Source organism: Equus asinus, chromosome 20 (genome assembly GCF_041296235.1).
Source record: "Equus asinus isolate D_3611 breed Donkey chromosome 20, EquAss-T2T_v2, whole genome shotgun sequence".
Lineage (NCBI taxonomy): Eukaryota > Metazoa > Chordata > Mammalia > Perissodactyla > Equidae > Equus > Equus asinus.
In genome coordinates this window covers 81408097-81435985 of record NC_091809.1, presented here as the reverse complement: position 1 = coordinate 81435985, position 27889 = coordinate 81408097, and the positions used below count along the sequence as shown (strand labels likewise).

At 58.7% G+C, this 27889-nt stretch overlaps 1 protein-coding gene across 1 annotated transcript; it reads right to left on the bottom strand.

Moving 5' to 3' along the window:
• Positions 1-6263: 6263 nt before the first annotated feature.
• Positions 6264-19969, bottom strand: LRRC32 (leucine rich repeat containing 32). Its single transcript, XM_014855817.3, has 3 exons — positions 19833-19969; positions 15156-15246; positions 6264-10342 (listed from the first exon to the last, which is right to left on the bottom strand). The coding sequence occupies exons 2-3, from the start codon at positions 15240-15242 to the stop codon at positions 8438-8440; spliced, it is 1992 nt and encodes a 663-aa protein (XP_014711303.3). The 5' UTR covers positions 15243-15246; positions 19833-19969; the 3' UTR covers positions 6264-8437.
• Between the last annotated feature and the right edge of the window lie 7920 nt (positions 19970-27889).

Genomic DNA, 27889 nt, shown 5'->3' with positions numbered 1-27889 from the left:
CTGCGGGAAGAGTGACGTCGTTAAATGACTGCATACCTAGAAAACCCAAGAGCCTGTAGCAGAGAAACAAGAACCAAAAACAAGTGCAGAAACAAAAGAAACAGCTCACAAAACCTACTTGAATGAAGAGGAAAAATTGATAAGGTTATTGGATACAAGATAAATATATAAAACCAATCACTTTTCTCTATTTTGACAATCAGCATGTAAAAATGGAAAGAGAAAAAATATTCCACTTACAATATTGAGAAAAAGTACAAAATAGGAATAAATATAACAGGAAAGACATAGGACCCATATGAAGAAAACTGTATGATCTTGTGGAAGGACTGAGCAAACGGAACAACATACCATGCTCTTGGATGAGAAGATTTAATATCATAGAAATGTCAAAACTCCCCAAATCAATTCCAGACAGAGTGAAATGGGTTTTTTTGTTTATTTGTTTGTTTTTGAGGAAGATTAGTCCTGAGCTAACGTCCTTGCCCATCTTCCTCTACTTTATATGTGGGACACCTACCACAGCATGGCTTGCCAAGTGGTGCCATGTCTGCACCTGGGATCCGAACCCGTGAACCCCGGGCCGCCAAAGTGGAACGTGTGCACTTAACCGCTGCGCCACCGGGCCGGCCCCAGAGTGAAATGTTTATACGGAAGAATGAATGCCTAAAAATAGCCAAAAATTTATGGGAAATAATAACAGTGCACCAGGACAGGCCTTATATGTATCAGAACAAACTCTAAAACCAATCACTAGAGAGAAATAGATCCATGAAACATACAGAACATGAAATCCAGAAATGGAATCCAAATATATATCAGAATTTCACATTTGACAGAGCGAACTTCTAATTATTTAATAAATGATGCTGGCACAATTACTGTCCATCTGGAATCAAATAAGATTTGACCATTATCCAGCTTCATAATCAAAACTGCACTTCAGATTATTTAAAGATTTAAACGTAAAAAAGAAAACAAGAAAAAAAGAAGAGGAAAATTTAGGAGACCATACAAGCAATCCGAGTGAAACAAACTGAGAAGCCACAAAGGGACAGGGAGAGCTGAGCAGCATCGTGGGGCACAGTGCACAAGCAGAGTCAGCAGACAAATGAGAGACCTGGGAAACGTTTGTTATGAAGACGCTAGGGGAAGGTTAATAACTGCAGTGTACCAGGAGGTTTTACGAATTGGTGAGGAAAAGACCACTCAACAGGAAAATGGGCAATTCAAGGGAAGAGTTGATCCAAATGGCCAAGAAACAGACGACAAGCTGCTCAGACGGAGTGGTAGGAAAGCGCGATTTAAAGGAACAGTGAGAGGCCACTTTACACCTGTCGCCGTGGCCTGCGTTTCTGGCAGGGAAGTGCCGGAAAAAGGTACTCTCATGAGGTGTCTGTGGAAATGTGGAACGTGACTGTCTTTTTGAAAAGTAAGCTTTGTTAAAATTATATATAATATCTATCCATTGATCGAGAATCCCACTTATAAGTGCTTACCTGACAGACATACAACTCCCAGAGACAGCGGACATACAGACAAAGATGCTTTTGCAGCCTGTTTACAGTTGCAGGAAAGCGTAACCAAGTGGATGTCCATCCACGTGAATGGCTGAAGCAACTACGGAACAGTCACCCTGTGGAATTTTATGGACTGTCAAGAATGAATCAGAGCTACGTCGGTTTGTTTGGGGGGGTTTCCTTAAAGTATTGTTGAATGAGAAAAGCAGGATGCAGGAAAATGTATATGAAATGACTCCATTTTTATAAAACGATACATGCATATGAGTATTTGCATATAATTTAAATGTGTCTGTCAATGATTACTTGACTATGGAGAAAACATACGGAAGGTTAGATATGAGAATGTTAGTAAGTTACCTAGGATGGAAGAGGAGGGTACAAGCTGACATAGCCGGTGCAGGAATGGAGGAGGGAGCCAAGCCCATCCTACGCCCACCCCCGAAAATTGAAAAGCAGGGGCCTTTGGATTTAAAGGACTGGATTCTCTTGTCCTGCAGCCTAGCTAGCCCCCTACCCAACAGTGCTTAACTCCTGGGACCCCCCAGCCCCCTGCCCCCTTAGCCACCCCTCCACCCTCCTATATGTGGCCCTCCATATTTTCCTTCGTGATTCTAGAATGGGGCAGCCGAGGCATCAGGGGGAGGGGAGGCTGGGAGGGTCCCAGTGTAGGGGCCACTTTCAGTGCGTGAAAATGGACCTGGGGCTCTAGAGTGAGCTCTCGCTCTCCCCAGGCATTTCGGCAAATTCATGGGAGTCAGGGGACCAGGCTGGAAGGAATATTAAGTCACTCAACTCGACTTGAGTCCTCCAGTCTTAGCTTCAGATCTCGTCCTCGGAGGGAACTTCTCTGAGTCGGCCCATCCCAACTATTTCCTCTCATCGTACTCATCACAATTTGCCATTTTGTCTTTATTCGTCTGTGTGTGTGTATGTGTGTGTCTAATGTCTATTTTCCCTAATAAACAGGGAGCACCACGAGGGGAGGAATCTAGTACTTAGCATGGTGTGTAGCAGGGGCTTAAGGAATATCGCTTGAATTCAGTAATTTACTTACTTATTCTCTTTTTCATCGACTCACTCTTTTATTCCCTTATTCATCCCAGAAACATGTGCTATTGGCCAACGACTTTTCCCCTATCCGAGTCTTCCACTTTCCGGGGTGGCTTTTTGGGGGTAGGTGGGGGTGTGGACGTGACTGCAGAATTCCGGGAATGCATCCACAACTTGGGAGAGCTGGGTGAGTCGGAAGCTCTCCAGGGAAGGAAGGAGGATTCCAGACAGCTGGGAAGTCAGAGCAGAGGGTGCGGAAGGATCAGAGAGGACACAGTTGGGAGTGATGGGGCGGAGGCTGGGCACAGGCAGACTCTTCTGCCTGCCCCAGGCCGCATCTTCCCACTGCCCGACTCCGGGCCTTGAGCCATTTGCTTGGCCCAGAGGAGCCTCTCCCCATCTCCACATGTTGAAATCCTACCCTTCCTCGCAGGGACAGCCCAGATGTCCTCGAAGTCTCCCCTCACTCCTGCAGCTGGAAGGGCCGCTCCCTGCTGCAAACAAACTCGGAGCACAAATCTGGACCTCCCTTGTGGCGCTGACCACTTCCTGCCTGTGCTGCGCCTCGGCCCCTCCCTCCGCCCAATCGGCAGAGGATCTGTCCGACTGTTCCCAGGGATCCCGCAGGGCCCAGCACAGAGCGGATGCTCAGCTCGCTCTGGCCTAACATGTGAACAGCACTGTGCATTTGGGGGCGTTGACTATGGTGCTGTTTTTCGGATGGGGAAATGGAGGCACAGACAGGCTGTGTGACTTGCCGTTGCTCCCCAATCAAAGCAGTGGAGGAGCCCAGACTCAGCCCTGCGTTTCGGGTCCCAGAGGCAGTGCTCGCTCCAGGGCAGCTTGGTGGGAGGTGGGAGGGTTGGGTGGGGTGGGGTGGGAGCTGGGTCCTGAGAACCAGCAGGCCGGAGAGGTTTGGAGTTCGAATGGCCAAGTTCAGGGAAAGCACAGCTGGGGAGGAGCCAAGGTATTTATTATGCTTGGTCTGCAGCTCCAAACAGAGCTGATGGCTGGAGCTGCTCCAGCTCCTATAAACAGCTCGGCCTCCTCCCCGCCCCCTCTCAGCCACCACAGCCCCACTGCTCAGTGAGATAGGGTGGGGGAGACGACCAAGGGAGAGGAGGGAGAAGAGAGAGGGCGGGGAGGGAGGAGAGGCAGGGAGGAGAAGAGAAGACAGGGTCCTGCAGGGATCTGGAGCTCCTTTCTTCGCCTCACCACTGGCCACTGCTGCCCCTGGGCAGCCCACACCCTGCATCCCCCTCTCTGTCTTCTGTGTCCCCTGTGTCTGTCTGAGAAGCCTGTCACCCACTCTCTGTCTGAGGGCTGGTCTCAATCCCCACAAGTTTTTCAGTCCTGGAGGGTGGGGGCATCCATTCAGGAAACATTTTCTGAACTCACCTTCTGTGTTGGCTCATGGGCCCTGAGGACACAGAAGGGGCACCAGGTAGGACCTCCCTCATGGTGGCAGGTCAGGCAGACATCCTGATGCTGTGGCTGAGGGCAGCCTGGCGCAGTGGGCAGCTGGAGGAAGGAAATCAGGGCAATCTCCCTGGAGGAGGTGATGTAGGCAGGGTTGGAAAAGGAGGAGTTCAGCAGGTGGGTCTGGGTGGGAGGGTGAGACAGTTCAGGTAGAGGAGGTGGGAGAAAGCCTGGTGTTGGGGAGAGTCGGGCGGCCAGCCCCTGGACGTGCTCAATAATTGTCAGCTCTGAAGACAAGGAGGGAGGCGGCCAGAGAGATGGTCCTGGAGGGCTGCAGGGACCTGGACTTGCAGGACCTGTGAGCTGCCCAAAGGACAGGGGCACAGAACGCAGACAGCGGGTCCTGGTCCCCCAGGGGGTGCCCGCACAGGGGACTCAGAGGTGAGGCAGCTGGTGGGCCATGTGCTGCCTCCTCCCCTCCTGCCGGGACCTGTGCCCGTGGACTGAATGAGCCGGGTGGCCTGGCCCCGCAGGCTGTCTGTGACGGGGGGCGGGTGAGGGCCTCCCCTCCTCCTAGAACTGCCGGATGCTCTGATGACCTACTTGGCAGCTGTGTCCACGTTTGGCTGAAAACAGGAATTTCTGCCTCACTGGGGGTCTTGACCAGGTGAGCGAACTCCCCTGTTTTCCAGGAAGAGGGGTCGGGGACCTGGGGGGGCTCCCCGCCAGATCGGAGGTTCACAGAGCCCCGGGCTGAACTCAGCCCGCCCTCCTGCCTTCCCTGAGGCCTTTGTGGTGCACCTCCTGCCCCCTCACCCCCAGCCCCATCCGTGAAATAGGCATTTACAACTTGCCTTTGGAGAGTAGGAGCTGGAGCAGGAACTGGGAGGTGAGAGGCCACGGCCCAGAGACGCTGGGCTGGAGAAGTCTCCAGGATGCTCGGGGGTGGGGAGACCAGGCAGCACTGGGCTGGCACCATCGGGAGAGGAGGTGGGGGGAGAAGGCGGGCACCTGCAGAGGCGGCAGTGTCTGGGTGTCCAGCAGCTGAGGACGGGAGGCGGAGCCACATGAGGACAAGCACAGGGGGCTGCAAAGTGGGGGCGGGGAGGCAGGGGGACCGTCCCTGCCTCTAGACTCTGCTTCAGAGCCCCCTGCCTGCCCCACGCCCACCACTGGTGAGGTTGCACTTGTCCCCTCCCCCAGACCCCACAGCCTACACCCTCACCCTCCCACTCCCTTCCAGGAACCAGGAATGCTTTTCTACTGGCCCCTCCGGCTCTTCTCCCAGGTTCCGCCTTGAGCGGCAACCTGCCACTCAGTTCTCCAGACCCCGGGAGACCTTTAGCTCTCTTAGGGGTGGAGGGCTCTGGGTATCAGGGCTGGACACTCAGGAGGAGCTGGAGACAGAGCTGTGGGCATCCTCGGAGCAATGGGGTGGCTATAGCAAGGGGGCGATGACCTTCCTGAGGGAGGAGGGCCTGGGATGGGGTCCTGGCGCTCGGCATTCAGATGCTCCAGGAAGATGAGCACACAGCAGGGCCCGAAAAGGAGTGGCCTGAGAGGAAGGAAAAGCACGTGTGGGGGGTCCTAGGTGCCAGGAGAGTGTGCCCAGGGAGGACGCGGTGAGGGGCCCCCACAGCCGAGGGGTCAAGGAGGTGCAGTCTGAAAAGTGCTGAGTTTGGCAAAGGACGCCTTCAGTGACCTTAGGCAGGACAGTGGGGGCACGGGAGGGGCTGAAGGCAGCCTGGGGTGGGTTGAGAATGGGGCAGGGGCAGCTACTTTCCCAAGAAGTTTACCCCTGAAGGAGGAGAAGGAAGGGAAAGCGGTTTAAGGGCGTCTACTACTTCTGGGATGGGCAAGACTCAAGACTCGAGCACAGCTGAAGCCTGAGAGAAAGAAGCGAGCAGAGAGTGGAGGGAGCGAATGAGAGGAGGGGAGAGGACCCTGAGCAAGGGAGGGAGGGACGGCACTGCCTCTGAGATGGGGCAGAGGGGCGAGCTCAGAGAAAGGGGAGCAGAGGGAGCCGCAGAGGAAGGAAAGCCACCATGTTCTCCGTGGCGGGGGGGGGGGGAGTGGGGTTTGTTGAATGTGACAGGACAGCGGTCCCGCAGGGGATGTGAGCAGGGCTGAGGCCCCAAGGTCCATGTGGTGATGACTCGGAGCCTCAGTCTCCCCCCACAACAGTCCTCGGCCTATCTCCCCAGGGGTAGCATGAGGATTCCAAGACAGTAAGGGAAGCAGAGGACAGCAGGGTTCACGCCGGTGCAATGAAGCAAGGAGCAGGCTGGCAGGCGAGCTGTTTCTCCAAAATCATTTTTTAATACATTCACGTGGGTTATACAAAAGGCTGGTGCCGAGGCCGGGCTGTGGCCTGGCTCCTGGGAGGTGACAGCAGCATTGTGTAGTGTTTGCAAAGATCAGGCAGGAAGGGGCCTGCACCTGGCCCTCCAGGCCCGAGGAAAAGCATCCGTGTGTGGTGAGCACCTGTGGGCATGACCCCAGCGGGACCCGGGACCCGACGCCCCCGGCTGCCCCCGACGCCGCCTGGGCCCTGGGCTGGGCCAGGACACCAGGTTCCAGCCCCGGCTCGGCCATTGACTCCCTGAGTCCTCAACCCCCTCTGGGCCTCAGTTTTCTCATCTGTAAAATGGGGCAGAGAGAGGGGCGTTTTCATCATCTCCTTTATGGAGCACTGTCGTGAGCCAGACCGCAGGCCCAGCCCAGGTAAGAGGGGCAGACAGTCACGCAGGGTCCGGCCTGATCCCAGGGCTTCCCTTCTTCCCGGACAGCCCATGATTCCACGGGAATGAGGGATAGAGGGTGATACCTGGATGGGTTTTTCTACCCATTTTTCTTGGGGAAAAAAATGTCTGCACCATGAGGACCAGGAAGAGCATGTGGAGTCAGTGTTCTCTTGGGATGTGAGAGCTGAGAGAAGGAAACCACTCAGGTCCAACCCCCAGTGCCACCACATGCCCCTCAATGAGGTCTGAAGCCACTTTTTTCACAGGCTCTGCCACTGACTTGTGCAGCTCTGAGCAACTCCCATTCTCTTCCTCAGCCTCAGTTTCCCTGTCTGTGCAATGGGGAGGTTGGACCCAGTGGTCTCAAACTCCAGGTCACGCTCTATGAAGGGAGAGGGGATGAGGGAATGCAAGAGCAAGAAGAGAAAAAAGGGGGCCCACAGCAGTCTGCAAAGGAGGGAACAAGGGAAACTGAGGCAGAGAAGGAGCAGAGGGCCCGTGGCTGCCTGTCTTCTCTCTGCCTGCCTGGGAGAGAGGAGGGAGAGGAGTGGGTGGGTATGTGCAACACAGGATGCTCCCAGGCCCTGTTCTGGCCATGTGGGACCACTTCCGGTCCACCTAAGAGCCTGCAGCTGCCACAGTGACAGAGCTCAGGCCGTGGAGGCAGGAGGACATGAGTCTGAATCTCACTTATGGCGTTTCTTAGCTGCAGGACCCTGGAGGGAGACTTCAAGCCTCCTTTATAAAACGGGATAAAATACCAGCCTCAGAGCCTTGTCATAAAGAGGCAGATGCAGGCTTGGGTTTGCTACAGCTGCCAAGCCTGGGGCAAAACAGAACCAGATCCCAAAGATTCTAACTCCTAGCTCAGCGGCCAGGGTGGGGCTGGGATGGAGCAGGGGCCCCCGGCAGGGCGTCGGGGACTTGGGCAGTATTCAGGCCAGTGTGTGCCGCACGGGAGTGCCAGCCAGGGAAGCAGCCCCAGAGCAGGAAATGGAATGGTCAGGCCTGGGCCGGAGCCCAGCACGACAGCGTTTCCCCAGGCCCTGCTGGAGCCGCCGCGGCCTGCCAAACAGCGCTGGGTCCAAGACGGACTCATGTGGCTCCAGCTCTCTTCCGGTCACAAGCTCTTCATGTTCCAGAGAAGCTGAAAGTCATTATCAGAAGATGTGACAAACAGTCTGCTTGGAAACGTCTCAGACCAAGGCTCTTGGTCTCGCCCCTTGGTTACCCTGGCCTGGCCGGAGGCAGGACCGTCCACACGCAGCCAGCGGGGCTGCAGGGCTCCCACACCGTGTGGTCACTGCATGGCTCTGCGACCACCTCCCCTCCCAGACCGGGAGATGCCTGAGGACAGAGATGCGTCTCGTTCACCAGCGTCCCTGGGAGCCCAGAGCAGGGTGTGGCACACAAGAGATGCTGGTGAATGTCTGTTGATCTGATGGGTCAGCTTTATTCTCTGACAGTCCTGGAACTGCCCAAGTTCCGGCCTCCACAGCTGGGCCACACGTGCGGCCTGGAAAGTGAGTCACTTACCAACGCCGCCGGACAAGGGAAAGGAGCCCAGGGCTGGGATTCAGACACCAGGGTTCTCGGACCCTGGCTCACTGGGTGACCTTGGGTCAGTCCCCAACCTTCTTGGGCTCCCCCACTGACCCGGAAGGGTCTCTGGGCTGAGCTGTTCTGCAGCCCCCGCTTCCTCTAGGCTTTGAACTGTTGGTTGAACTTCTGCTGGCGGACGCAGCAACAGGTGGCCAGGGTGGTGAGGAGGATGGCAGCGACCAGCGTGAAGGTGAGGATGATGATGAGGTTGACGGTCTTGAGCCCCCCCTTCTCACAGTCCTCGGGACGCACGTGGCTCAGGGACACCTCCTCCTGGGAGCCGAAGCGGCAGATCAGGTCCTGGGTGGCGTCCACGTCCACACGGCCCTGGTGCAGCTGGGAGGCCAGCCAGCCATTGCCACAGCAGCTGAGCGGATTCCCCCGCAGGTAGAGGCGCCGAAGGCTGGTCTCCAGGCCGCCCATGGCGCTGCCCGGCAGGAGGCTGAAGCTGTTATTCCTCAGGTCCAGCACCTCCAGCGACACAGCCTGCGTCCAGGCCGGCAGGCGGCTCAAGCGGTTCTCGGCGAGATTGAGCCGCTTCAGGCAGCTGAAGCAGGGCAGATCCACCTGCAGGACGGCCAGCCCATTGCCCTGCAGGGCCAGGACCTCCAAGGAGGCCTCCAGGCCTGCCAAGGCCCCTATGGCCACATCCAGCCCAGGGTTGGCGGAGAGGTCCAGCTCGGTGAGTGGTGTGTGGAGGAAGGCACCTGCCCTCAGCATCTCCATCTCATTGTCCACCAGGTTCAGGATGCGGAGGGAGGAGATGCCAGAGAAGGCCACACAGCCTGGGGGTCCAGGCTCCCCGGGGCCCCCACAGGGGCTGACTCGGTTCCCCTGCAGGTTGAGCCTCTGCAGGCTGACCAGGCCGGCAAAGGTATATGGGGGCAGGTCCCGCAGGGCATTGTCCTGTAGGAGCAGCGTCCGCAGGGACCCCAGGGCTCTGGCACCCAGCTCCAGCATCTCCAGCGCATTGTGGCTGACGTCCAGGAGCACGAGGCAGGGCAGGGAGCCCGCCCGCTGGGCCTCAAAAGCCCGCAAGCAGTTTCGGCTGAGGTTCAGGAAGCGCAGGGAGGTGAGGTGCTCAAGAAAGCCCTGGGGAATGAGCTCGATCTCATTGTAGCTCAAATCCAGATTCAAGAGCTGGGAGAGTGGGTGGGCGCTGGCGTTCCGGCTGGGGTTCAAGAGGGGCAGCGCCGACCAACCCTCGGAAGGTGCGTGGAGGCCCTCGCCGCCCGGGGGCGGCCCCACAGGGAGCCGGATGAGGTTGTTGGACACGTTCAGGAAGGTGAGTCTTGGGAGCGCGGCCAGGTCAGGGAAGTGGAGCAGCTTGTTCTCCCGCAGGTCGAGCCAGGTGAGCTGGTACTCGGCCCGGGGCTCCGGAGCTGTCTGAAAGGCCTCGATGCTGTTGCAGCTGAGGTCCAGCACCCGCAGCTGCTGGAGGCTGAAGTCGGAGATGCAGGTGAGGGAGTTCCTGGAGAGATTGAGGTGGGCCAGGCGGGGCAGGGCGTCAAAAGCGCCGTCCTCGATGTCCATGAGCACGTTGCTGTGCAGGTCGAGCCGCTCCAGCGCTGGCGTGCCCCCAAAGGTGTGGCGGGCGAGGCGTGTCAGGCTGTTCTCCGCCAGCGAGAGGGAGCGCAGGGCGGGCGCCTCCCCCAGCAGCCGCTCCACCAGGCCGCTGTACAGGCTGTTCCCGGACAAGTCCAGGGACAACACGTGCGGCAGGGGGCCCAGACCACCAGTGCTCAGCGCGGTGCCCACCGCCAGGCGGTTGTGGGCCAGGTTGATGTGCTCCAGGTGGGGGAGGGCCTGGAAGACCCCTGGCTGGAGGAAGCTGATCTCATTGGTGCTCAGGTCCAGGTGACGAATGGCGGTGTAAAAGCCCAGGGGTGACGCCAGGATGCTCCGCAGCTGGTTTCCTGATAGGTTGAGGGCCTCGATGTCCCGCGGGAGCCCCGAGGGGACCTGGAGCAGACCAAGGCCCTGGCACAAGACCTCCTTGTCCACCTGGGGAGGGGGAGGGCAGGGAGAGCAGCGGGCATTAGTGGGTGCAGCAGGAGGTGGAACCAGACATGCTCCTCTAGGAAGGATGACCTGAGGCCCCATCAGGATTGGCTAGGCTTCTCCGCTGGCCTCCCAGGTTGCTGGGCGTTCCTCCATCCCAGCCTAAGCACCCCATGTCTGGATGACCCCATCCGGCCCCCTGTCTCTGGCACCACAGACAGTGCTGGCATCAGGGAGGGAATCAAGGAAGGTTTGATGGGTAGACAGGCAGAGAGATGACAGACAGATAGAAGGACAAATGAACTAACAAAAAACCATGTCCTGGGGCCGGCCCCGCGGCCGAGTGGTTAAGTTTGTGCTCTCCACTTCGGGAGCCCAGGGTTTCGGATCCTGGGCGTGGACATGGCACTGCTCATCAGGCCATGCTGAGGTGGCGTCCCACATGCCACAACTAGAGGGGCCCACAACTAAAAATATACAACTGTGTATCGGGGCACTTTGGGGAGAAGAAGGAAAAATAAAATCTTTAAAAAAAACCAAAACAACAAAAAACCCTGTACTGATTATTATCCCATTTTACAGGAAACTGAGCCACATATCATCTAGGGTGATCCAGAGCCAGTGAGCAGCAGGGCCAAGCTGGGACCCAGGCCTCCGGGTCCCACATCCTGGGTTCCCTCTATGGGCCCAGAGAGTGAAAGCTACCCAGCTGGGGTTAGCATGTTTCCAAAAGGGAAAAATGCAGTTTGCACTCCTGTCATCAGTTTTTATCTTGACTCCCCCCAGATCTCATTCAAGCCTTCATCCCGTGGGGCAGAGCCCCGGTCCCTGAGCCTACCTTTCTCCCTCACCCTCCCCAGGTTTGACCTCCTTTCTGCTGCTGCTCCCCACCCCCACCCCTGTCAGAGGCTTCACTTCCCATGGCCGGGTCCACATCAGCCCCAGAGGTGGGGTAGGGGGCAGGGGAAAAGACCGCCGGGGGCCCAACCCACATCTTTGATGACATGACTATGATTTTGCTGCGTGAGACCCATCAGGTCACATTACCACTCTGGTTTCTCATCTAGAAACTCATACTTCTCTAGCACCCACTCCACATTTTATATTTTTATTTAGCATTTTCAGACCCATGGTCTCATCGGATCTTCACAATAGACTGCCCATCAAATATGATCACCCCGATTTAAGAAACCTGAGCTCAGAGAGGGTAAGGGAGGCTCCAGGATCACCCAGCCGGGAAGGAGCAGAGCTGGGGTTTGAACCCAGGTCTTTAAATAACCAAAGGCCCCACTTTTGTCCTTCCACCACATGTGCCTTCTGGAGCCAGAATTCTTTCTATGCAAATGCAGTATCCCTCCCATCTTTTCCAGGAACCCCAGCCTTTCCCAGCAAAGGGTCTGAATTCCACAACCACCCAGCTCAGGCCCACTCCTGCCCTGGCCTCTGTCTCCATTGACCCCTTCTGACCCATCCACCAGCCAGATGCCTGGCAGCTGCTCAAAAAACTCAAAAACTCTACTCTGACGGTGCTGCCCTCTGCTTAGACCCCACCAGAGCAAAGGCTAGGACCCTCAGCATCGTTCAAGGCTATTTGTGGTCCCTGCTGACCTGTTTCCTCTCCTTCCAACCCACTCAAGCCCAGCCCATGTGCAGTGACCACACCTGACCGCTGCCCATTGTGCCCTCCCACACCTACCTCTGGGCCTCCTCCTTGCTGCTCCCTGTGCTGGTTATACCCTTCCCAACTAGATCTGCATGGTGAACTCTGTGTGCTGAGCTCCAGGGCCTCCTCCACCAGGGAGCCTTCCCTGACTGCCAGGCACGTCGGGGCCTCCTCTGGGCTCTCACAGCTCCTGTGCCTCCTCTCTCAGAGCTTTGGCCCCCTGAAATGTGACCTTCTATGTGGGGACCTGCTAGACAGTGAGCTCAGAGCAAAGAGGGACTGGTGTGATTGGTGTGGCTGCCTTGGACCTGGCCCACAGAAGGTGCTCAGGAAACCTTTTTTAATGAACGAAAGAGTCACAGACATCATCAGCTTAGTGAAGGTCTGAGGGACGGACTCAATCACCTTTCTGAAAGGAAAGGAAACGGATGATGATCTTTATATCAAAGTCAAAGACCGTTAGAGCCAAAAGAGTCCGACCTCCCATTTCCCAGATGGGGAGACCGAGCCTGAAGGTGGCAGTGACCTTGCGAGGTCACAATGAGTCCGTGGCAGAGCTGGGAGGGCAGGAATACCAGCCCGGGTGTTCCCTGCCTGGCCCAGCTCTCGGCTTCCTCCAGGTGAGGAGGGGGGAGGCACGAGCCGCCCTCCACCCGCCTGTGCGTGACTCCTGCTCTGAGCAGCACAGTGACTGGCCCTCCTCGAGGACACCCCGGCAGTCGGGCGCCCAGGTGAACTGGAAACCTACCCGGGCCGCCCCGGCAGTCCTGCCCGGCTCCTCGCCCCCTCCTCCCTCACGGCCTCTCTGCCAGCTGGGGCCACGAGCAGAGCCTCCTCATCCCCATCCTCAGCTCAGAGACCATCCGGATTAAAGCAGAAGCCGCAAAAGGAACACGAACACACTGACCGCCACGAGTGGGAGCCCCAGCTCTGCGCCAGGCTCATGTGAGGGCGCAGGCCCCTCCCTCATGTAATCCTCCTCCGCATTACTCACCTCACTGTACCCCTAAGGAAACTGAGGCTCAGGGGTTGGGCTGCCCTAAATCAGGGGGTCAGAGGCTCAAAACCACCACTGCGGGTTCCTCTTCCTTCTGGTGTCAGCTGAGTTCTGACCACGAGGCCCTCGGCCGGGCGAGCACCAGGCTGATCCCTTGGGCAGTTACTGAGTGTTTGCAGGGGGCGGGGGCACATTACCCCACGTGCAAGCCCACACCTCGTCTCACCTCTGGATACTCAAAGGCTCCCTAGGGCAGCAGTCCCTGAGAGTGGAGCCGGGACACAAAGCTGGCCAAGCCCAGAGCCTAAGACAGGCTTTCCGCTCAGGCGCCCAGGTTCGCCGTCACAGAGGCCCAGGGGCTGCTGGCAGGCAGGGCTGCACTGGGCTGCCCAGCTCTCCAGTCCAGGCCAGAAGGAGCTGGAAGGCCAGTGCAGCCCGTGGCACTCCGTTTCTAGGCCGCCCATGGCTCCCTGAGCTCCCAGTCCCCAGCATGACTGACGTGTGTGGGGAGGGGTTTTGGGGGAACCAGCCCTTAGCCAAGTTCAGAGCTTCTTCTGAACGCCCCCCTACCCACTGTCTCTGGGATGCCGAGATGCCACTGCCCAGCTATTTTTTCATTTTTTTTCTTTAGGAGGGAAGACGACTTGCCACCCACCCCATTTTGCCACCTGCACATAGAAGGGACCCAGAGCAGGAAGAGTGACCCGGCAGTGGACAGCACCAGCTCGGGGAGCTGGGTTCAAATCCTGGCTCTGTTACCTCCTATCTGTAGGGCCCTGGTGGGTCGCATCCCTTCTCTCAGCCCCAGGTTCCTCAGCTGAAAAGAGGAATTCTAGGCAGGACAAAATGAGAGAAAGCCCTTAGCAGGGTGCAGGCAGCTCGCAGGCCCTCAACACGTGGCAACTTCTTTCTACTGTTTTGAAATCATCATAACTCCTTCCACAGTAGTTCAGAAAGTGCTCTCCCACCCATTAGCTCGTCCTCCCCAAATCCAGAGCCCATCTGGTTTCCCCCGCCTGTCGGCCGGCCCAGGCCCTTCTCTTCTCTGAGCCTGCGTCCCCGGGTACAATGGGGGGCTGCATATGGTGACATCTGAGGCCTTCTCTGCCCGTTATTCTGGGTTCTGGAAATCTCGGAAGGGCTCCAAGGAGCAAGAAGCAAGGTGGCAACAGCAAGACCCTGCAAACCCCAGGAAAGGCCCGGCCCTGGCTGCCAGCACATCCAGCTTCCAGAAGCAGCTGCCCATCCTGGGTCAGAAGCTTCCAGTCCCAGCCCCAAATGGGGCTGCCAGAGGGCCTGTCCCTTCCCCAGCCCAAGCTCCAGCCTTGACCTCAGTGACTGCCCACCTTATACGTGGACCTAGAAGGTCCCTTTTCCCTATACCCCATGGGGTCATAGTAACTTCAGGGCCATTCCCCCGGTTCAGGGCAGGAAAAAGGAACAAAGTGAGTCAGACCCGGTCCCCTGGCCTCAAGCAGTTCTTGGTCTGGCAGGTGACACAGGCTTAGACCTATCTACCAACCACCCCATGTGTTTGAGACAGAGGGAGCTTAGGGCTGTGGAAACCCAGAAAAGGGAGCAAACACAACCAGGTCAGGCTGGGAGCAGTCAGGGAGGCTTCCTGGAGGAGGCAGCATTTGACCTGGGCAGTAATGAGAGACAGGCATCTGAGCAGGGATATGGCAGACAGGCCCATGTCAAGGAGCCCAGATAGGGAAGAGGATTTGTCCCCAGGAAGGACCCAGTACAGAAGAGGCCCTCCCAGCTGGCCCACCCCAAATTCCCCACACATACACATATTCTGCATCACTCAGCTGGGCCCTCTGCCCTGTGGGGGCAGCTTGGGGGAACAGGCTCCAATATCGGCCCTGCTGGTCCTGGTTGGATGACCTTGGGTCAGTTACTTAACCTCTCCAAACCTCAGCTTCCAGCTCTCTAAAGTGGGAATCATGGTACTCAGCTGGCAGGATTCACAGTAAATAAGGTATTTAAACATCCTAGCGGGTGCTCATTAAACGCAAGGCTTGGCAGAACTGAGTGCATTCTCTTCCTCTCCTGCCTCTTCTAACTCTGGCGGCCGGGGCGGGAGCGGTGGGACACCCTAGGCTGGGCGGCTGGGGTGCAGGCACGTGCCCCTGCCTGGGCAGGCTTCTTACCATCTTGCAGGACACCTGGTCTCGGTGTTGGGAGGCAGCCAGGCTCAGGGTCAGCACGGCCAGGAGCAGCAGGATCTGGTGGCTCATGGCTCTGCAGAGGGCAGGAGGAAAGCGGAACACAGTAGGACCACAGGCTCCTTCCCATGGCCAGCCTGTCTGACCCACCCTCGGGACCCCCCGACCACAGCGGCAGCTGGGGCAGAGGTGCCGAGAATGGGGCACCTCGTGAAGGGGCTGGGAAGTGGGGCTGCAGCCCATCATGAAGGGCCTGCGCGGCCAGGCCAAGGAGCCGGGCCGTTGCCCTGGGCAAGAGTTTTTAAGCAGCGGGTGACATGGTCAGATTTGGGTTTCAAAAGCCCCCACCGGGTGGAAGACGGCCTGGAGAGGGTGAGCAGGAGGCAGAGTGACCCTGAGGGCCGCCTGGGCCAAGTGCAAGGTTGGGGTGGGGTGAGGTGGGGGGCTGGGCCTCTGACTCCACTTCTACCCAGGCCACAAGCAGGTCCCCCATCCTCGCTCCTCAGGCCCCAAACGGAATTCCTCGATCCCCCACCCCAGGACGTTTATTTTGCCCTTTTCTTTTGATTTTCTGATTCTGGAGTCCCTGCCATTGTTTGAAGGCTGGGCCCGGAGCCTTGACAGGAAGCCCCACCAGGAGGCCTGCCCTGCCCCGGCACTGTGGCCGTGGACTTCCCCAGGAGCAGGCTGCCAGGCCCTCTACTTTCACTGAAGCCACCGCCAGTGCGGGGACGCTCAGGCCTGCTGGGCCAGCCCTTCTCTCTATGAGCAGCCGGGGTGGCATTGAGGGTGAGCACAGAGGTCCTCAGCAGGGTCGGATCCCAGCGCTGCAAAGGGCTCCCTCACTGAGGACCTGGGCCACGTGCTAGGAACACACAGATCAATCCACCAATTTCATTCATTCATTCATTCACACCTTTACTGAATGCCCCCTCCTGTCTGGCTCTGTGCTGGGCACTGGGGATGCAAATAAATGCACAGAAGTTACATACAAAGCGTTAACAAGGAGGGACACGTAAAACCCTCCAAGAGCACTGGACTCAGAGTCACCCATACCTGACCACTCCCTCTGTCTCCTCCACTGACCTGCTGTGTGACCTTGTACAAGTCACTTCACCTCTCTGAGCCTCACTTTCCTCTTCTGAGGTTAATGCCAACCTCGCCAAGTTTTGTTAGAGATCAAATGAGATATATTCTATGAAAGTGCCCCTTACAGAGCCTTATTATGCACCAGGCACTCTTCTCCACACTTTCCATGTATTAACTCATTTAATCCTCATGACAGTTCAATGACTTGACTGAACTAAGCCAATGGTTCCATGACTACCATTCCCATTTTGCAGATACAGAAAGAGAGACTCAGAGAGATTAAGCAACACGCCCAAGGTCACACAGCTAACAAGTGGCAGGCCCAGGAAGTCAGGCCCCTGGGTCTGTGCCCTTAACCTCTACACTGTAAGGTCTCCCACAGGTGCTCGATCAATGAGCACTGAATTGTGACGTGAAGGATGCTTTAGAAGAAGAGGTATTTATAGGGCCTCTGAGGGCTGGGTCTTTCCTGCTGGAACCCACTAGCGTCCTTGCGATGAGTTTGCAATGAAGGTGGCTGCTCTGAGGTCCTTTCTTGCTCAAACAGGCCAGAGCCACAGCCCTGTCTTTTCCAGGGTGTCCCCTCAGGGCCATGGGCCCCCCGCCCCCGCTGCTGCTCTCCTCTCACCTGCATTACAGGTCGGGCTTTCACAGGAAATTTTGTTCTGCTGCTTAAAAAGCAGAACATCCCCCTCCTTGTGAAAGCCAGCGTACTCAGAAGTGAGTGGAAACCCCTCAGCGGGGCCTCCGAGGCCCTCAGGGAGCCGCCCCGCCCGCCCGCCAGCTCTTCTCTCCAGCTTCGTTTCTCATTGTCCCCTCCCCACTCTGGGTTCTGGGAGCCTCCTATTTCCTCCAGGGCTCTGAGCACCTTTTCACTGCCCCACACCTTTACTTCCTCCTCTCTCTTGTGCAAAATACCTCCTCAGCCTTTGGGGCTCAGCTTAAGGCACCTCCTCCAAGAAGCCTTCTCTGGTTCCCCAAATCTGGGCTGTGTACGGCCTCTCCTCCAGGTTCCCACAGCCCCCTCGCGCAGCACTGAGTGTTCCGTGGTTTGTCTCCTGACCCCTCTCCTAGGGGACGTGCCTCTAGGGCACAGCCGGCTCGCTCTCCTCTGGGACCCGGCTCCACCATGTGTAGGCCAGGCCGGAGGAGGAGGCGCTGAGAACTGACACGAGGAGTCTCGGAGACATGGTGACACCGGCGAGAGCAGCTCTTCACCTTGACTCTCCCTTCACCAGCCTGCCCCACTCCTTCCCTCAACAGGGGTTCTGAATGCTCTCCCTGGAAAACTGTCCCCCCCCACCATCTGCCTCCCGGCCTCCGTCATCAATACCACCGACTGAGGCCCCAGCCTGGGGCCTCGACCTCAGCAACACCCTGCTTCCACCCCGACCCTTCCCGCTGTCCCTCGCAGAGCTGCCAGGGCCACGTCCACTGGAGAACCTCCAATAAGACCTAAGCGCCACCCCACTGCTCTGACTCCGTCCACCCTTCGCCCTTCGCTAGCCCAGTTCCAGCTTCCCCAACCTTCCTCCAGCACAGCCGTGCCTTCCTGCCTCGGGGCCTCTGCCCATGCTGCTCCCTCCAACCAGAACGCTCTTCCCCACTTCCCCACGTGGGTGATGGTTTCCCTCACATGGATCACTCCTTTATCATCTACTTCTTACTGTGAGAGCCGGGGTCTAAGTGGTGCTCACTGAAGGGACAGCGAAGCCAGGGGTGGAAGCCGGCCTGCAGTGGGCTGTGTGGTGATTGCGGGGTGAGGCCACAGAAGGACCAGATTCCTTCTGAACCTGAGGGAACTGCCGCCAAAGGGGCTCTCACGTCCCCCTCCTCTGCCTGCCACATGCCACCCTACCCCCAAGATGAGCATCTGTGCATCCAGCAGGGACGGCCCCTGCAGCCGGGGGAACTCTGCCCTGGCATCCAACAGGAAGGGGCCCTCAGTTGTGGGCACCCTTCAGCAGCGCCCAAGACACCGTATGCAGCATTGGAGGGCTGCTGGCTCTCGAGACAGAGGGGAGAGAGGACAGGGCTCTGAGGCCCAGGCCCACGTGCAGACTCTAATGCTCAGCAGCCCTGCTCTCTGTGCCAAGTCTGGTGCGTCTGGGTCCCATCTTAGGGCAAGCAGCCCAGTTCCTGTCCTGCCCCTGGCTGCCCCCAACCACTGTGATGATCAAGCTGAGGACGGCTGTGAAGCTGCCCCCGGCAGGTACTGTCTTTCCCAGCTGGGACAATGACACGCAGGGCTGAGCAGCCCAGGCGAGGTGAGCTGAGGAGGGAGGCCCCAGGCCTGCAGATAAGTGGCCTAGGCCAGAGGAGGCAGGAGGCATCGTGGACTCTGACTGGGAGGTGAGATGCCAAAGAATATCCATGTGTGTGCGTGTGTGTGTGTGTGTGTGTGAGAGAGAGAGAGAGAGAGAGAGAATTGGGGGTGGGGGGCAAGGCCTACCATCATAATAAGCCCATGCCTACTATTTAAGGATGTTAGACACTCTTCCACACATTTGAGCTATAATCATCTCATTTAATTCTCACTGTTGTTCTTCCAGTGAAGTAGTCACTACAATTTCCATTTTACAGATGAGAAAACTGAGGCTCAGAAAGATGAAGTGACCAACCCAACAGTTACTCAGCTTCCAAGTGTTTGGGGATTTAGGCCACGTCTACACGACACAAAGGCTGTGTTTTCTCCAGCAGGTGCTGAGCTGCCCGCCCCTACAGAACTGTCCTCATTTTGCCCATGAGGCAAACGAGGCTCAGAGAAGTGACTTACCCAAAGTCACACGGTAGCAAATAGTGGAGTTGGGATCAGAATCCAGTCTGTGCGCCTCCAAAGCATATGTTTCCAGACCCCCGACCAACCTCTCCCTCTCTAATCCCCTCCACGGGTCTCCCCACCCTCAACGCACACCCCCAGGTAGACAGGCTCCCAGGGGCCGGCTCCGGGGTGCTCCTCTCGGCCCGGATCGCTGGCAGAGCGGGGTCCTGGGAGAGCCGCTGTGGCCGTTCCCACCAGCAGTGAATCACTCAGGGCAAGCCCCATTCTGGAGACATGTGCATCCCGCGGGGGAATTAGACCTTAACCCAAAGGAATGTGGCTGTGATGGCGGAATTTCAGACAGCTCAGGGTGGGGGTGGGGGTCCCCTCACATCTTATCATCCATGAAGAAGGCTGGCCTGGAGCCCTTTGGAGAAAGGTGGGTGACCCCTCCCCCCCAGACCCCGCAGATGAGCAGGCTATCTGGCGCCGTGGGTCGGGAAGCCCCACGCGCGGGGCCTGGGTCAAAGGGTGGTAGGAGACCTGGATTCCAATCCTGGTCTGGCCTTGACTAGCTGTGTGTCCCCAGCAAGTGCTGGCCTTTCTGCCCTTCTTTTCCCATCTGTCAAATGGGACCGCTGGCCTCGCCCATCGTGGGAAAGGTCTGCTGAGACGGGAGCCCGGGAGACCCCCGGGGCCGAGGGAGGGTCCACCCTGGCTCCGCGCATGCAGTGGGGGCGGCGTCCCGGCGTCCCGATGGACTGAGCCGTGCTCTGGGGGCGCGGGCCGCCGTCCCGGGGGGCGGCTCCTACCTGGCTCAGCGCGGCCGCCGCTCCTCTCCCGGGCAGCCCCGGCACATTTTGCGCAGCCCTGCCCCGCCCGGTCCCAGCCGCGCCGGCCCCGGGGTCCCGCGCGAGGAGGCGCCCGCCGCTCCGCTGCCCCACGGGAGCGACCCGCGAGGGGGCAGCCGGCCCCGATTTAAATACCCCTCCCGCCCACCCGCCCACCACGCCCCCCTCGGCCGGGCCGCGCGGTCCTAGCGCCGCCGGTGCGCCCGCGCGTGACTCGGTTTATCCGGAACCCGCGAGGCAGGGAAGCATCTTCTTGACGCTGGAGCCGCGGCTGAGAAGGGGCGGGCCGAAGGGGGCGGGGTGAAAGGGCGGGGAGGGAGCGGGGTCGCTAAGGAGGCGCTGGGCGAGCGAGGCCGGCGGGCCGCCGCACGTGCAACTCATGGCCGCGCGGGGTCCGGAGCGGGGGTGGCTCCAGGAGCCGCAGGTCCGCAGAGGAAATCCGGACTGGCCCCGATTTCCCCGCTGCCGGCGCCGCTGCACTTGGGGAGGGCCAACAGGAGAGGTGACGGCGGGGGCTGAACGCGGAAGGAAATGACCCTTCACTGGCCCTGGGGCGGCCACGGAGGGGGTTCCCCACCCCGCAGCCATCCCTTCTGGCGAATCCAGGCAGGGCGCTTCCCTCTCTGGATCGTGCTCCGCTGTCCAGACCCGTCCTCCTCCACTATCTCCCGGATCTTTAAGCAGCCTTGTGAAACAGCACCATCAAAGTCCCCAGTTTTCAGACAGAGAAACTGAGGCTAGGGATGAGTATAGTGAATATAATTAAAAAACAGTTGTCTGGGACCAGGAAGGTCCCCATTTATATTTGGGGAAACTGAGTCTCAGAAAGGTTAAGTGACATTTCCAAAGTGACACAGCCTATAAGAGGCGGAGATTTGAGCCCAATTTGTCCACACGGCTAAGTCCAGGCCATTCCACGCACTCTTTTCCGATCACCGTCTTGCTGGCATGGTTTTCAAGTGCTGTGCAAAAGTGGTACTGTGGTGTCAGTGTCTTTTACATCAGAGGGTGAGGCACACCTTTCCAAAGCCACTCCCTCTTCTAGGGGCCTCGGCCCTAGCCAATCACAGGGACGCTGCCTGGCTAGTGTGGACCCAGGGATGAGGGTGCCTGGGGGAGGAGGGTCCCACTGTCCTCTGGGCCATGGTTCCAGGGGTGGAGGAGAATTCTCTTCTTCCTCTGTGTTTCTCCTCCCTGATGGTCAGTGGCCCTGAGAGGGGCACAGGGTACCCCACGTTACAGATGGAAAGAGATCGCAGACTAAAGCTGTGCTTAGCAGCTGGGCTCCCTGCGTCCTAGATGGCTGCTGCCATTCCTCCCTCCCATCTCGCTCACTCTGGGGAGAGCCTGGGCAGATGGGGACGGCCCAGAGAGGACAAGCTGTGATGGGGTGGCCCAGGGCTAACCTCGTCTCAGAAGAAGAGATCAGAGACAGCTTCCCTCTGGTGGGGCCTGAGCCGCAAGGTGGGCGGGGGCGGGGAAGGTGGCAGGACCTGGGCAGTGTGTCCACAGCTCCCCCTCCCTCCTAGCCACCGGAGCCCTCAGACCTGTGCTCATGGAGGTCCCAGCTGGTCATCCCAAGCCCTCTCTGGATCCTACTGCTCCATCTGGTCAGACGGAACCTCAGTCTCCCTGTCTGCTGGGGTTGGTGCCAGAACTAAGTATATGGGGCCCAGCCTGGGGCCTGCACCCGGTGGGTATGAGGTCATTCCTCACTGTATTTACCGTAGCCAGTGATGATATTTTTGCTGTGTACCCTGTGGGCTTCCTTTTCCAGATGCTTGTCCAAGGGGCCACATGTCCAGGAAGTGCTCGTGGCAGCCCTGCAGGTGGGCAGAGTGTGGCTGAGTTGGACTCAGGCAGGTCCCAGGGGGCCTCTTTTGTCCCACCTGCTCCCCCTCCCCCAGCCCCAGGCCAGCTGGGCGCTGCCCCACCCCTCCCTGAGCCGCTGGGCAGCCGAGCAGAAGCCGCTGGCGGGGCGGGGGATCTTGGGGGCTGGGCGGGAGCAGCCCACCTCCCACACCCCTTCCAATGGCTGTGGTTTTGCTTAGTTAGTTCATGGGGTTCCACCTCACTCAGTGCCCGGATGGGGCTCCCCAAGAGTTGGAGACAGATGGGCAACCAAGCGTGTCCCCCTCTGCAGAGGCCTCTCGGGACTGGGGGCTAAAAGCCGGGAACCCCACGTGCTCAGCGCCCCTCCTTCACCTCTTCACTTCTTCAGTGGTCATGTTGCTGTGTTACTTTTGGCAGCTTGCTTGATCTTTCTGACCTCAGTTTGCTGATCTGCAAAATGAGACTAGTAAGAGCACCTGCATCTCGGCTTGTTGTGAAGATCAAACGCAACGGCGTGACTTGCATAAAGCACCGGCTCCCGGGGCGGCCCATGCTCCTTGCTCGGTAAACATGACTCCCTTCCCTGGTGGGCCTTATGGCTGGTGACGAAAAGAGCTCATGGAGCTCTCGGACCAGATGGGAGGCAGACGAGAACACAGGATGGCTGAGTCCGGAGTCCTTGAAGGCCAGGTCCGGGGGTCTGAGCTTGATCAGGAGGGGGAGGGAGGCTGGAGCTGAGTAGGGCTGGCTGGCCTGGCAGCCATGTGGAGGGCAGCTTATCATTGAAAGCCGCCAAGGCCAGCTCTCCGTCCAAGGCTGCTTGGCTCCTGCTCGCGCATCTTCAGGAGTGGGGACTGCTCCTGGCCAGCCTGCAGTGGGCAGCTCAGTCTTTGCAGTGTTGGTGCTTCGCTGGAAATGCTTCCATTCCCCCTACATCTGTCGGGGAGCACAGGAGACACTCTTTTCCTGTGTCCTCAGGACTACCCTTCTGAGGTGAGAAAACCCCCTTAGGCACCAAGTCAGGCCCAAGGCTCCCTGCGAGGTTTTCGCCTCAGCCCTAAACCCAAGGGTTCCGAGTAGGAGCAGGTGACCCAGGAAGGCAAGGATGTACACATCCTGTGTGACTTTGGACAAGTCACTAAACGTCTCTGAGCCTTGCTGTCCTCATTGCACCCTGGATGACCCCCAATTTAGTTTCCATTGTTCTATGCCAGTCCTTCCTCTCATGTGGCAAATCGGAGTAAAGAGTCACAGGCAGCCTTCCAGGCGTCTTTATTCTCAATTACTGACTAGGAAACTGAGGCTCAGAGAGGTTAATTAACTGACCCAAGTCACACAGCTTTGGAGCCAGGAACTGAACCCAGCTCTCCAGACTCCCAGGCCAGATGTCAGCACAAGGATGTGACTGTTCTCACTCCCTGCCCCTGCCCAGCGCCTCTGCGCGCCCCTGGGAGTCATGGGGTTTCCTCATCAACACTTACTGGGGCCCTCGTTTCTGGGGCAGAGCCCTGGGTTCCCCAGTTCTTCTGCCCTCCCTCCCTTGCTCCCTAGGGTGACTGGACTCAGACCATACCAGCTATGGGTCACCTCCTGGAGGGCCAGCAGGAGAGGTGAGCAGGTGTTGCTGGGTGTCAGCTGAGGGGAGTTTGTGAGCCGAAAGCTGACACTGGGTACTTGGAAAACAGATGCTTCTAAGGGACAGGTGAAGCGTCCTTGCTCTGAGGACTGGCGGAAGTATTAATGGAATGGTTAGGGCTTGCAGGGCCAGGCCTGGGCGTCCTGGCGCTGGACGATCTCCTCCTCCTCATCTGACGGGGGGGACTATCATTGTCCCCCTTTTACAGAAGAGGGACTGAGGCTCAGAGGGGTTCTGTGACTTGCCCACGGTCACACTGCTAACAGCACAGGGCATAGCCACCATTCCCATCAAGTCGTCAGACTGCAAGGTCCTTGTGCGTGGCTGGCGACTGGCTTGGCTGGTTTTCTGTTCTCAGTGGGGCACGAGTCACCCCTTCCTTGTGGCTGATGGAGCAGCCAACGCAGGGCAGTAGGTGCTGGTGAGGCCCAGGGCGTCCCTCCGCCGCCACCCAGGAGGCTCCTGGCTCTGAGTCTGCTCAGTGAGAACCGGGCCTGAGGAGTCTGGAGGCTCCCGGGGGGCCCCCAGGGAGAGGGGGGATGTCAGGTGAGAAAATTCGAGACCGGGTGCCGCACACAGGCCAGGATCAGAAGCGTCTCTACAGCTTGACTGTGCCGCGCCGCGGACCGTGAAAACCACAGCTCTCTGCCACGCTCAGGCTGCTGGGAACCTGCGGGTTTGTCCCCTTGAGCCACCCCACTTTTTCTCTGTTTTAACCATTTGAAGGTTAACCCCTTCTCTCGATGATCCAGGGTGATCACTGTGGGCTTTGGTGACGGTCCCTGATGCCATAGACTATAACCTCCCATTAACAACAATGGCAACCGAGCCGAGCCCCTGGTGTGGGACAGCAGCAGACACGAGCGTGCCCTTGAAGGCGGCACTAATGAGAGGGAGGCTGCCGCGGGATGGCCCCCGCCGCGGGGGACGGCGACCTTGGGCAGGTCATCCTCCCCTGGTAGTCTCGATTTCTCATCTGTAAAATGGGGACAGTCATTCTGCCAACTTCAAGGGGGTGTTGAGACGATGACACTGTGGAAAGCTGAGTGCAGTCAGGGCTGAGTCAGCGTGATTGTTGACAGCACCTCCTCACGTGAAAGTCGGGGACTGTGGTTGACTGAAGGGGGCTGTGGGCGGATGGAGCGCCCAGTGATGGGAGACGATGACTGGGAGGGGACTGAGTTGGAGGGACCTAGTTCTGTAGGCTCAGGGGACCCAGGGCAGAGCTGGCTTCTCAGGCAGGGCCCGGCTCCCGTGAGGCGAAGGGCTGTGGTCCAGATAGGGCATCCTCCCACAGTGGGCTCCCCTGCCTCCCAGGGTTCCCGGAGGTCCCTTCCCAGCCCTCCCAAGCTGGGGCTCCTCGCTGTGCCGAGCTCCCCGCTGCCTGTGGGCTCCTGTCTTCCTCCGCGTGGTCAGAGCCCCTGGGCTGGCAGAGCTTCTGGAAACTGGCTCACGCGTACCCGGCGACCCACAGAGAAGGGTCGCCTCCCGAAGTTTCGGAGAATCCTGCTTGCCTTCTCTACTTCCACTCCAGGGGGGCCGGCAGATTCTCGGCCCCTGGAGCGTGGGGATGAGGTCGCAGGCGGGCTGAGCGTGTGAATCCCCCCACACCCGCCTCTTTCACTTGCCCCACGGGCCGTGCTCCAGGGTTCACGCAGCAAGCTGTGCCCCGTCCAGTTCCTCCCAGACTTCTTGTTAAGACAGATTGCCCGGCCGACCCCAGGGCCTGCTCTGAAGGGGGTCCCGGACTCCACGTCTGGAGCGATCTCCCAGGGGTGCTGAGGCTGCCAGTCCGCCAGCCCCGCTTTGAGAAGGGCCGCGCCTGTGCGGCCGTGGGGCTGGCCGGCTCTGGGTGAGGCTGCTCCGGGCCACCTTCACCCATGCGGAAGCGGGGATGGCAGCCACCCTGCCCACTGAGGCGCAGAGCTGAGGGACTGAGGTGGACAGGTGACGGTCGACAGGACTGCGAATCTTCCTTAGCAGGAGTCAAACCCTGAGACCCGCGTGAGGCCTCGCGACCTTTCCGGTTGGGAAGGGGACCGGCTGGGGCAAGCTGCCTTCTAACGCAGCTTTCATGTTGTAACCCATTTCATCCTCCAACACCTGGTGAGGTAGATGTTATTAGTATTACTATTACTTTCTCCACTTTACAGATGACACATGAGGAAACCCAGAGAGGTTAAGTAATTAACTCAAGCTTGCACAGCCAGCATGGATGAGTCCAGACAGTGGGGCTCCAGCGCCAACCCACTTAATGCTCTATTGTATTGCCAATTGAAGGAGAGTTAATTAGCCAAAAGTGCATATAATCTAAAACTCTTTAAATTTACCTCGACACCCCATGTGTAGAGCTGTATTTTCCCCCTTCTTGGGTAGGGTAAGAAGGGACCTGAGGAGGGCCGATCTGAGGAAGAGAGCAGCCCAGGTTTCAGGGAGGGCCCCACATGGTTCCCATCCTCACTGCACGCCCACTGCTGTGTGACTTTGGGCTGGTGGCCTCACCTCTCTGAACCCATTCAGTCTCTGTAGAGTGGAGCAATGATGGACGACTAGGGCTGTTTGAAGAGTGAGCTCCTCTGTGTTAAGTGCGCCCCCCCCTCCCCCCGTGGAGCTCGCCCTGTCGGTGGCCCTGCTTATGACTCCTGGTGAGTTACTGTTTGCATTTTTTTGGCTGCAGCTCTATCTTCTTTATGCTGGTTTAGTTCAGGGAGGGAGGGAAGCAGTTTGCAAAGCTCCCCTGGGCTGTGCTCCGGGGATGTGCGGAGGGAACCTGCTGGGCCTGTCCCTCGGGGCAGTGAGAGAGGGCAGCGTGTTCATTCTGCAGGGGACAGGTGGGGCCCCCAAAGGATGGCAAGGGGGCAGGGGCCTGAGTACACCCTCCTCTCACCGGGACAGGGTCCTCTTTAGTGCAGGCCACTGTGGCCCCACCTTGTCCTCCTCATGACCCCAGGGTCTTCTAGGGTACCTCAGGTGCTGGCCTGTCGGGAGAATCTGAGGCTTGAGGGGGGCAGTGACCAGCCCGAGGACACACAGCCAGGAAATGGCAAAGCAGGGACTGGAACTCTGCCTCTCTCTGCTGTGTTGGGCTGTCGGGACTCCCCCAGGAGATCCCCCCACACACGTGCTCCCCCCAAAACACAGCGCACCTGCACAGGCACACCTTCACATACAGCCCCAGAGACAACACAGGACGCACAGGGCCACAGCTCGGGAAAACAGCAAGCACGCATCAGCCTCCCCCAGGAGCCTCACCCAGGAACCTCCCCCAGGTGCACACTGTCCGCAAATGTTCACAGAGACCCCCTCAAAGTCACACACTCACCACCCACAGATACGTACGCCCTGCACAAATTCAACTCATATACACACCACGCATGCAGCACACATCCCAAGTGTGAGCACGTGCGATGGGCACACAGTGTATATATATATATATATCTCCCATGCAAATGCCGTAGTCGCAAATATACCACCCACGTTGCCCACGGCCACACTTCACGTCCCATACAGACAGCAAAGACTTAGAACACCCAGGCTCCCAAACCTGCACACACGCACTGGACACGGTGTGCAGGTGAGCATGCTGTGTGTGTGTGGACGTGGACACACGTGGACACACGTGCACACGCTCGTGGGAGCAAGGCCGCGATCTCGAATTGCTCGTGGCTCTGATTTTCTCAGAAGCAGACCACACACGAGCCAGGTGGCTTCCACTAGGCTGCTTTCCTGGGGTGTGAAAGGGCGAAGGGGCAAGGGCTCGGCTGGACAGACTGCCGTGGCCTCCCAGGATGCCGTCATTACTCCCAAGGGGATGCTGGGAGCTCCGGACCCCAGGAGCCTGGGCTGGGCTGGGGCTCCAGGATGCAGAGGGCTGGATCCTGTCTCCTGAGGAGTGGGTGCCCGGCCCCGGCCCCACAGCCAGCCCCTCTCTCCAGGCCTGGAAGCGTGGGCATCTAGATCACTGCTCCCAGCCTCTTCTAGGCTGTGTGACTTCTGCCAGCTTGCCCTCCCTCTCCCCTGTGCGCTGGGGGCAGGAGACCTGGGTTTGAGGCCTGAACCAGACCCCTATAACTGCAGGCGTCAGGGCCCGCCTGGGGGACGGGGCTGTGCTTCCCCCCGGCGGAGGCCTCCTCTTGGGAACCCCCCTGGGCATCCCCTCGCCCTGCAGGTTCTCCTTCAGTCAGCGTAGACACTCCCCTACCTCACAAACCCCTTCCGGGCCTCCCAGGTCCCCACCCGCGGGTGCCCAGCCCTCCGGTCTCCCCGCAGCCAGCCCTGTCAAGGCTGTTGGCTGCGCTTGCTGTCTCCATTCCCCTCCACCCTCCTGCCTGCTTCCTCCACTTGTCTCCAGCCCCATCCTTCCGACCAGCGCATCCCCAGCCTCCCGGTCCAGAAGTGCTATGGACACTCTTCTGTCCCCAGCTCCATTGGTCCCTTGGTCACTTGGCTGCATGCATCACAGCTGCCCTCTCCCTCCTTCCTGAGGGCCCTCTCCCCTTGGCACCCTGCGAGGCCCCCCCTCCTTCTCTTCCCACCTCTCCTGCATCTC